The following is a 10,740-nucleotide window of genomic DNA, read 5'->3' as shown; positions in this document are numbered from 1 at the left end:
GTCTCCTTTCAATGGCCACCAGAGCGTTCCCATTGCAGAGAAGGCGCTGAACAACCAGGTAGATAGGATGATTCATTCGATTGAAATGAAACATCCTCTTACCTCAGCCTACTCAAAGCATGCACAAAGGGCCAGTGAACCAAGTAGCGAAGGACACAAGGATGGAAGCCATGCATGTCCAACAGCAGGGCTCCCTCTCATCCAAGGTGACCTAGGTATTACTACAACTAAGTGCCCAGTCTATCAGAGCAAAGACCGATGCTGAACACTTGACATGGTACCATCCCTCAAGGAGAGCACCCAGGCACATGGTGACAGGTTGATTACAATGAACCCAACCATCCTAGGGGGCCCGTGATTCCTCCATGAGATCATGGGATTGATACACGATTGCCTTCTCAGTCTACACTGTCCCAGCTAGCATTGCTACCTGAGGACTCCCAGAGTATCTAATTTATTATCATGGGATTGTCCCATGGCGTGACTATGGAGAAAACGCGTACATAACCATATTATCCACTGGTCCAACTATAAGTCATATCAACTGAAAGCTGCCACTCTGAGAAAATGTAATAATCACTTGGAGGTATAACTAAGGCAACAACTTGAAGATAAGGTTGGGGTGCTCTCAAGATATATTTATATACCTTAAGCAAATAGTCATTATGTACGTACTATATCCATGATCAGGAAAATACACAGGTCTGGGAACCAGGGAAGTAGTTCCTCTCACTTTTATTCCCAATGACTCACTTGGTAAATTTATGCTCTTTATCCGCAAAGCCTTAGGCTCTGCTGGACTAGAGAGACTTTTCCCAGAGGGTAGGGGGAAAACACTTCTACCAGAGGACACAGTAGTAGTTTTACTAAAGTTAAAATTACGTATGCCCCCTGACAATTTTGAGCTCTTCATGCGAGTAGACCAGGAGGCGAGGGAAGGAGGCACTGAACTGGCAGGGGTAAGCGATGCCAGCTGGCCCAGGCGAGGGGCATCTAGAATGGATGTAGACAAGAGAGAGCGAGCATCAGTTAGCCTCAGGACCAACTACAGCAGTGGGGTCTGTAGCTTGTTCCACCGCCCCTCCTATTGCCTTCATCCTCTTCTATTAAAAATAAACTGTGACTGGCCACCACCTCGAGGAAGCAGTAGCAGGACACCAAACTTACAGTGGTGTGCAAGTGGGTCTGAGCAGCGGCCAGGGATGCACCGTAACTCACACTGCCGTTGCCTTGCCCTCACCCCTCAGGCCGGTCGTGTGCTCCCAGTACTTCCAGCCGCCAGCATCTGCATCATGGCTGAGGGGACTTTCCCCCAGAAGTGCAGAAACGTGACTGCACACGTCACAGGTCACAAGGGTTGGGGCACAGCCTCAACACTCGGAGATGGTATATGAACACTCAGCTCCCTTGCCCTTTGGGTGGGGTCTTTCTAAGGCATGTGTTTTGCACCATTTTCTAGAGTTTCCCTGCAGGAGAAATCTCCAGGTGCCCTGTGTGCCGGCTGGCTCAATAGTGCAGCCTGCTGGGGCTGCCTCCCCTCCCCTGTGTGACTTTCCCACTACCCTAGTAGTGTTCCTTACACTTCCCAAATAAACTGTTTTCACTCCAGTCCTTATCTCAAGGTCAGCCCTTGGAAGAACCTATGCTAAGACACATGTGGTTCAAGGACCGTACTTTGAGAAGCAATGATTTAGAGAGTGAACTCATTTCTATCTTTAGAAAATATTCCCCTCTCCCTCTCCCTCTCCCTCTCCCCTTCCTTCTTCCTCTCCTCCCCCGTGTGTGTCTGTGTGTGTGCGTGCAAGCATGTATAATATGTAAAAAAGGTCTGTAAGAATATAAACCAAGTATTAACAATAGTTCTCTCTAGGCAGTGGAATCATGAATATTTCAAATTTCCTTTTAATGTTTCGCCGTATTTTGTTTTTCTGCAGCAGCAACTGTGTATTAGCAGTGTCTTTAATTGGCAATTAGGAGATTATTAGAGAGTGCAGTGGGGTGGTGGGGAGCAGAGCCAGATTGCTGTGGTTGATGAAAGGCAGGGGAGGGTGTGCAGACGATCCTTTCAAGAGGCCAGGCTAGAGAAAGGCAAGGAATGAGGTGGTAGCTAAAGATGGGGGGAACTGTAGGGAGTGCTGTTTTCAGAGAAACTTGAGCATGTTTGTAGGCTGAGGAAGGAGACAAAAATAGAGAGACAAGGAGAGATGGGAGTAAGAGTCGGGTCCCAGAGGAGGCCTGAGGGGATTAGACTAGGTAGGGCCCAGGTGGAGGAATTAGTTTGGAACAGAAGGCACGCTTCACCTTCAGACTAGAGGAAAGGGGGTGAGGGTGAATAAGGTTATAAATGCATTGACTTCATTCATTTGTTTATTTTACATTGCCTCATTTCACAAAGGACTTGAGGCATTTCTATGGATAAGTTGATAGGTTGAGGGGGACTGGAATTTGAGAACTCCCCCTGGAGGGGCTCTGCTTTCTCCAGAAATGGGAGGCAAGATCCCCCACTGAGGAAGGAGAAGGGTGTGTCTCTGGTGCTTGAGGAAACAGGCAAAAGTCTGCAAATGAGAGGGAGCCCAACTGAACTGTTTATAAAGACCATTAGATGAAATGAGGGCCCAGATATGCCCCTCCCACAACTCCCACAAATTCTCCAGCAGCTTGGGGTGGAGAAGCCTTGCGCTGGCTTGCAAGTCACGTCATTGCTCTGAGCTGCAGTTTCCTCACCTGCAAACAGGGAGGAAAAAAGGTCTAGAGGGCTGTTGTGAGGATTAAATAAAAGGACCGGCATGAAGCACCTAGCACAGTGCCTGGCACACAGGAGTGGCTCCATGTGCATCTCCTTGCCCCACCCCCTTTGAGCAGACCTGAGTCAATGTGACCTGGATGGAAAGGGACGTGGGAGTTGGTACCTTTTACCTGTGGATGCTGTTGGACATGACAGTTTTAAATGCAGTCGACCCTCATTATTATTCACAGTAGTTATGTTCTATAAAGTTGCCCCAAAGACTGAAATAGCAAATACTGAATCATTGCCCCTTCAGGAAATACAGGGTTCCTGTGAGCCTCTGGCCATGTTTTCACCAGCCAATCAATACACAACCTTGTTTTATGTGCATTTCTGTTTGAAAAACACCTTATTTAATATATACTGTTGATTCATTAACATTGAATTCGTGGCCAACAGCACTATAACTCACGCCTGAATGAAGGTTACCCAACACACATCTTTTCTCCCCAAGGCACCTCACAGCCTCCTTGTGCTTAGAAACGCTAGGTAGTGCTTCAGCACTACAGTCGGGGGCCATTTTAAATGGCAAAATCACCAACAAAAAAAAGCACAAAAAATGAGAAAACATGACACTGAATAGACCACAAAAAGGGCACTTGTTTACAGCCTGAGAGCTGAGACAAGAGGGCAGAGGTCGCCTGTTCCATCTCGGCTGGGAATGTGTGTGTTTGGCAACTCCAAATTGTCACCGCTCCGTGCATGTGCGCGTCCCCAAATGACTGCGAAAACACCTCAAATATTGATGTGGGGGTTGCAAGTAAATTTTAGAAGTAGGGGAATTTGCAAATGCAAAATCCATGAATAATAAGAATCTACTGTCTTTTTTCTGAATACAAAGTTACATAATAAACAGAGATATACAATGTAAACGTCGAAGCCCCCCTCCATAATCCTAGCCTATATATACACACATTTAAAATTGCTGGAGTTCTACAGATTTGGGCTACACATATAGTGCACATGTGTATGACTGGGTGTGTTCATGTGTGAGTATGTGTCTGTGAGTGTGTTTGGGTCTTCCTTTATTTTTTCACTCAACAATATCTCTTGGATTGTTTTTCAAAAAAGAAACTTCCTGATGTTACTGGTTTAAGCGTGTGGATGGAAGCAGACACATTCACTGCAGACAGGATCTCCGAGTGTTAGACCCCTGGGCCACAGGCGGGGGGCAGATCCAGAAAGAGCAATGACTTGACAAACTTAGCTGCAGCCACTAGTTTGAGTGTAGTGCTCCGCATCTCAACTGTGTTAACATCAAGATTCGGCTGAGTAAGTGTGAGCATCTCATTGGCTGCATTAGACGAGTCATGAGCTGGGCAGCAGCCCATCGAGCAGCCAGTAGGGAGCCCCAAGGAGTTGTACAGCATGGAGGGTGTCATTGGAAGTGGGAGGGAAAACAGGGATTTTTTTCTACTAGTGAAAGAAAAAGGATTATTTGGGGGCCTGGATGTCTTTTTCTTGGAGGGAAAGGGGGAAGGGTTTTTGTTGTGTTGATTGCCTCTTCTTTATATGGGGGATGGAGAGGGCTATGCCACACATTACCTTACTGGTGCTTGACCAGAAAATTCCAGATTGGTTGATTAAGATTATGTTTCTGGGAGAGGTTGGAACTGCAATTAAATTGGGTATTAAAGTCAGGTTTGGAATCCTGGGCTTTTAGCATGAGTGATGCCATTTTGGGCCTGTGTTTTTTGTTGTTGTTGTTTGTTTTTTCTTTCACAACTGAGATGGTCAGAAGAACAGTCTGAAGGGTGAAAAGGCTAAAAGCTGGAAAGTATTGTGAAAAGCCAAATAGGCTGTGGCTTTCAGCTCGAGGAAACCATATTCCATCCACCTTGGAAGAGACTGGAGCTAGATATTAAGAGGAACTTAGCTATCGAAAGGTTTTACACATTACCATTAAACAGTGCCAGAGCCTCTTCTCAAAACAAATATAGAATAACACACACGGGGGATGCTAAATTGCTGCAGCAAAAACCTCAAAAACAATGGCTTGTAGAAAATGGAAGTTTATTCCTCACACTCTAGTCCGTGTCTGTGGGTGGCTCCACTCCATAGAGTCATTCAGGAACCCAGATTCCTTCCATATCTTTGCTCTGTCAGCCCCATTGAAGCACTATTGAAGCTGGGTCCCTGGCAGATCTGTGTTCCAACTCAAAGGAAGAGGAAATGGAGCAGGGAAGAGCAAACACCTAATACCCTAAGAACTATTTCACTTACATTCTACCATAAAGCACTTAGTCAGGAAGCCACACTCAGCTGCAAGAGCAGCTGGAAAGTGGGGTCTCTAGCTGACCAGCCATTTTTCCCACTACCACGTTGCTATAGAAGAGATGGATGGATTACACATTCAGTAAATGAAGCCTTTCTCTTCATTTCACTTCAAATAATTCAATAATGTAGACCCTGCCCTCCTTACAAAAAAATGGGGGTACATATCAGTGTATCACTTGGGATTCTTGTGGTTGCTAAGTGATAGCACACAGCTATTAAACGTGTTAAGCGATAAGACGGACATCTCACAGACCCAAAAGTCTAGGCCCTGCATCAGAGCACCAGCTCCACTTCCTGAGGACTCTCTCGGACTCAGTCATGTGTTGGCTGCGTCCGCAGACTGGGAGCAAGATGGCTGTCGCAATTCCAAGCATCACCACCAACCACATCCACTTGCAGCAAAGGGGATAGACTGATTTTTTAAAGCGAAGAGATCCTTTCCAGAAGCTCCCTCCCTACCACAGGCTTCTCCTCTGGTTTTCTCAGGCCGGACCCGCCTCCTGTGTCCAAGACCAAAGCATCACTGACAAGAGGCACGTGACCTCCAGTGGACCTGGACCAAATGGGACTCACTCCTGGAATGGGCTGGGGTCAGCCTTCCCTTAGTCATGTGGGAAAGGAAACCACCTGGACAGAGTCAGGGCTTTGACTGCAAGGAAAAGATGGGGCATCACTGCTGCATGAGCAACCGAATGTTTCTGGCAATGACGGAGACACGGGGCTGGGTGACGGTGTGCGGGAGGGCACGGGGACAGTAGAGATGTAAACTTCGAGCTGTTTGTCAGATTGTAACTGAACAAAGTTGCACTCCAGTGAAGGCCTTGCTGGAGAAGTCAGAAGCTGGGGAGCCAAGCGCAATGCCTCCCTCTCTCTCACCCCCATATCCAATCTATTACAAATGTCACAGTGTCTGTGCTTTCAGTCCCTAGCTTTCTCTCCTTACCCACTGCCATGGCCCCAGTTCAGGTCTCATGACCTGCAGGCACTATGACAACAGTGACCTGACTGGTGCCCAGGCTCCCTTCCTGCAGTCACACCTTTGCTACCTTTATTCAGTCACACACCTTTACTGTGTAAGGAGCACTGCATACCGGCAGACACATAAGAAGGGGTCTCTGCTTTCACCTTTCCGAGGAGCACCCCCTTGACTTTCTGAAACCCACAACACACCAGGTCATTCCCCTGCTCATAAGCCCCATGCTTTCAGGAAATCTGGTACGGTGACCCTCAACACCCTCCGCCTCACCCAAGCCCCTTGCCCACCCCACCCCCAATAGTTACAGAACTACTTGCACTTCCCCCTAATGTGCCCTCCCTTTTCACGCCTCTATGCTTCTGCACATGCTGTCGCTTTGGCCTAGAACCCCCTCTGCATCCGGCATACAGACAAGGTCTCCTATTACTCTTTCTCCTCTCCTGCTCCCCCCCCCCCCCCCCCCCCGCACTTACACAGATAGGGCACTCCAGAAATGTTTGCCGAACGGGGGCAATGTCTTGGGTCAGACATTAGCCAGGGCCAGGGCTTTCCAAACCTCTCCCCCTAGCACTCCTTAAGAAAGGGGAAAGGAAGTGGGACCCCAGGGCTTAGAAATGTGAGGGTCTTGAACTTGCTCTAAGCAAGTAAGGTATTTCTCGAGTTTTATCTTTATATGTTATGCAAAGGTTGTATTCTATGCAGATTACACACATATTCTTGTTTGTTTTAATACAAAATATTATTTTTCCCAAATCTTCAAATTGTTCATCAAAAAGATGTTCCTCCTTTCCTCGTTAGGCTCTCAAATGGGCTGTTCCCCGCCCCACCCGCCTCAGGGATCCTCGGCAAGATCTGGATGTTGTTCCAAGTGCGAACCCTGAAGGAACAGCTGGGTTTTGCTCCCCTAGGAGCTGGAGAATGGTTGGAGCAAGGAGGGGGTCCCCCAGCTAAAGGCTGGGGCCCTGCCCCTTCCATCCTCCCCCTTCCATCCCCCCCCTCGCCTGCCGCGGGGGCGGAGTTGCTGGGGTCCCGCCCTCGGGGGCGGGGATGGAGTCTCAGCTGCCTGGCGCTACCGCTTGGCTGGTTCCGGGTTGGGAGGCAGCGCTGGGACCAGAGCAGTGACTACTGAGCCGGTGGGGGTAAGGATACGTGCGGCGCTGGGTCTTGGGCCTGGGATCGAACTGCTGAGCGTGCCTGCACCCCTTCTTTCCTCTGCTTCGCACAGCCGCGGTGCGGTTCCGCTTGGCTTCACCCTCCCCCAGAATTCCGTATCCCCCGTTTCTCCCCTCCCCCCATCGTACCCATCCCGGGATTTCGACCCCCGTCAAGGCCTCCGTCCCCCCCTGGGTTCCCTTCTCCAGCACCCATTCCTTCGGACTGCCCCTCCCCCTAGAACCTTCTTGCCAGGAGTCCCTTGTCTCAGACCCCCTCCCTCCAGCACCCGTCGCTCCAGGTCACCCACTGCCTTGAGACCACCTTCCTAAGCTTTCATCTCGGATAGTCTCTACTCCTTACCCCTTCCTCGCGTTACCCGCCTCCTGGACCGCTCTCCTTCCTTCTGTAGCACCTACTCCTTTCTCTCCCTGCCAGCTCCCGCACACATCCCTCCGTGCTGCCCCCAACAACGCAGCGCTCTCTCGGCAGGCCCCCTGCATCTCAGGCCCCTATCTCCATCGCCCCCCAGAGCCATGGCCTGCAGCCTCAAGGACGAACTGCTCTGCTCCATCTGTCTGAGCATCTACCAGGATCCTGTGAGCCTGGGCTGCGAGCACTACTTCTGCCGCCGCTGCATCACCGAGCATTGGGTGCGGCAGGAGGCGCAGGGCGCCCGCGACTGCCCCGAGTGCCGGCGGACGTTCGCCGAGCCGGCGTTCGCCCCCAGCCTCAAGCTGGCCAACATTGTGGAGCGCTACAGCGCCTTCCCGCTGGACGCCATCCTCAATGCGCGACGCGCGGCACGACCCTGCCAGGCGCATGACAAGGTCAAGCTCTTCTGCCTCACGGATCGCGCACTGCTCTGCTTCTTCTGCGACGAGCCAGCGCTGCACGAGCAGCACCAAGTCACCGGCATCGACGATGCCTTCGAGGAGTTGCAGGTGGGCAGCACCGCAGGCCCAGGGCTGGGGGGCGGGGCTGGCCTGGGGGCGTGGCCAGGGCTGGCCTGCAGGCGGGGCCCAGTCAGAATTGTCACGGGGCGGGGTCGCGGGCAGGGTTCTGGCCCTATCAGAATTAGTATGGGGCGGGGCCCGGGCACGGCTGCGGTGATGGGCGGGGCTTGGGACTGGGCCTGAGATAGACCTGAAGTTGGGGGAGGTCCATGGTTGGGGAGAGGTCAGCAATGCAGTGGGGGATGGACAAATGAGATGAGAACTGGACCAGGTACAGGTTGGGACAGGGTTGGGGATGGGCTGAATCAGAGGTGGGCAAGGATGGGGCCACTGACAAGTGTCATTAGGGGCTGGACCTGGAGACCAGGCCCACAGCAGAATGGTTCAGGACAGTCTGGGACAGATACTGATTGGTATGGGAACACAGTCAGGGCTAGACATGGGGTGGAACTGCCTCCCAGGATGGGCGAGGACTATATGGAGTAGCTGAGCAGCAGGTGCGGGAGCCCAAAGGGGCAGAGCCTAGTCAGGTGTGCATCAGGACCAAGGGACAGTGCCCGAAGGATTAAATCTGAGAGAGTCCAGGTTAGAGTCAGCAAACTGCTGAGAAGGTAGGTTCGGGTGCCAACAGCTAGGCCAAGGTGTGTGAGGGGTTAAGGCTGGGATCTAGTCCAGATACTATAAGAACCATTTTGGGTTTAAGGTCAGGACTTGAGGACTCAAGGTTTAGAGAATGAGGCTCTGAGGTAAGGTGATTTGAGAAGGCAGGGTGTGGACCTGTAGGAGTCTCCAGGGGCTTCTGATGACCTCCTTGGCTCTGTCACCCACATCAGGACCTTTGAGGACTGAACGAAACAGTACATGCACAGTAACTTGAGCACAGTCAGCCTAGGACTATAAACGTTCTCCTTAAACCTTCCCATCCTCACTAACCAACTCCTACTGAATTCTAAAAGCCCTGCTCAAACATTCCCTCTGTGTAAGTCTTCCCGAGATCCACTGGCCCAGAAAAATTGCATTAGAGCTGCATTTCCCCTAACATTTTCTGTTAACAAGTATGATGTTTTGAAAAGGGGTGTTCCAGAAAGCTATATTTGGGAAATATAGTATACTCTCTGTCCACCCCTTGGAGGATTTTCAGTCTACATTTGCATATTAAAGGCTTGGAGAAATGCTGGAGAATTATAGCAAGAAACTCATTTTACTATATTTAATAAAATGATTCCCAAGCTTACTGGAGCCTGAAATCTTTTTCTCAAGTGAAATCATTTAAATCCAGCCCCCCATGTCTCTGGCCTTGGCATACCAATCCAGCACACAGTTTCCCAAGATCAGGGACAGTCTGTTATTCATCTTAGCTGTGGCCCCAAAGCCTGGCACAGGGCCTGGCCGACAGCACATATCAGAAAAGGTTGAATGAATGAATGAATGACCAACCTTGGCCACAGCTGGCCCAGATTTATGGAGATTTTGGAAGCAGGAGGTTTTTGACGCACACATTTTATGAAAATGCAGTGGGCTAACTTGGGAGAGAGTGAGCTCTCTGAACCTCAAGATGCTTATGCAGGAGATAAATAACTACTTTGTCCCATGTTGTAGGGAGTTCCCCCCATTCTACATGACTTCCTACAAGTCAGCTGGCACCTAGCAGATGCTCATGGAGATGAGCGTTGGCCCCAGGAGAAATAGCCTCATGTTCATCATTACCCACTCTCTGTCCCTTTCATTCCCAAACCCTGACTGGCTGTCTTCCAATCTGGCTCTTTAATGATAGAGAGCATGGGTTGGGGGCTCTGAGAGCCTGTAAAAGGCTATTATTGGCCCTCCACCTTCCTTGTGCCAGGCACTGGGGTCCCCATCTCCCTGTCTGTGCAGACACACAAACTGGGAAGAGGAAAGAACCTTTGACAGAACTGGGCGCAGGGTGGAAGAGTCTGAAGGGACTCTGTCTGAAACCATCTGTCCATCCTCTTCATTATATAGCTGTGGATGCTGAGGTCCCGACAGGCGATGTGACATACCCAAAGCCACACGCCAGACAATGAGAGATCTGGGCTAGAAAGCACAGCCGGACCCAGGCCAGATCCCTCCCCCAGCTGCTCGTCCCTTCCTCTCCTTGTGTGACTTTCTAGTTGGAAAGTCTTCTCCCTGAACTTTGGTTACCCTTTCAGTAAACCGGAAAATCAGAATTATTATGTGTTGGTATTTTTGTAGTCCACTCTGTGTCCTGGGGAATACAGGAAAGACTGAACATACATTTTCTGCGGATGTTATTGAAACCCTTTTCATTCTTAGGTGAAACGACAAACAGGACTACCACTCACTACCTCGTGGTTACCGTCCTGGGGTCAGACACACTTGCTTTCCAAACCTTCCTCCAACACTATCTGTGTAACTCAGCCAAGTCACTGCTTGTAAGCCCCGATGTTCCCATCTGTAAAGTGGGGTCAAGATGATTCTTTCCTACGAGGATTTTCATGAGGCTGACCTGAGATGGACCTGCTTTTCGGGATACCAGGCACATGGTAGGGGCTGGGTCAGCACACACTCCCATTCTTTCTCTTCCTGTGAGAACTCATGTGCCCCGCTGGGGG

At 50.3% G+C, this 10,740-nt stretch overlaps 1 protein-coding gene across 3 annotated transcripts in view; it reads left to right on the top strand.

Moving 5' to 3' along the window:
* The first annotated feature begins 7,085 nt into the window (after window positions 1-7,085).
* Window positions 7,086-10,740, top strand: part of TRIM62 (tripartite motif containing 62) — a 27,986-nt gene continuing 24,331 nt past the window's right edge. Inside the window, exons 1-2 of one of the 3 annotated variants that reach the window (XM_024554539.3) lie at window positions 7,086-7,177; window positions 7,723-8,134. In XM_024554539.3, the coding sequence (XP_024410307.1) occupies window positions 7,727-8,134 (408 nt within the window). In that variant the 5' untranslated portion in view covers window positions 7,086-7,177; window positions 7,723-7,726. Of the gene's footprint in view, window positions 7,178-7,628; window positions 8,135-10,740 lie in introns of all 3 variants that reach the window. The other 2 variants (XM_024554538.3, XM_045190799.2) reach the window with 2 other exon arrangements.

The sequence above is a fragment of the Desmodus rotundus genome, chromosome 3, assembly GCF_022682495.2.
Source record: "Desmodus rotundus isolate HL8 chromosome 3, HLdesRot8A.1, whole genome shotgun sequence".
NCBI lineage: Eukaryota > Metazoa > Chordata > Mammalia > Chiroptera > Phyllostomidae > Desmodus > Desmodus rotundus.
The sequence above is the reverse complement of the archived record's forward strand: the minus strand, read 5'-3'. Positions and strand labels throughout refer to the sequence as shown.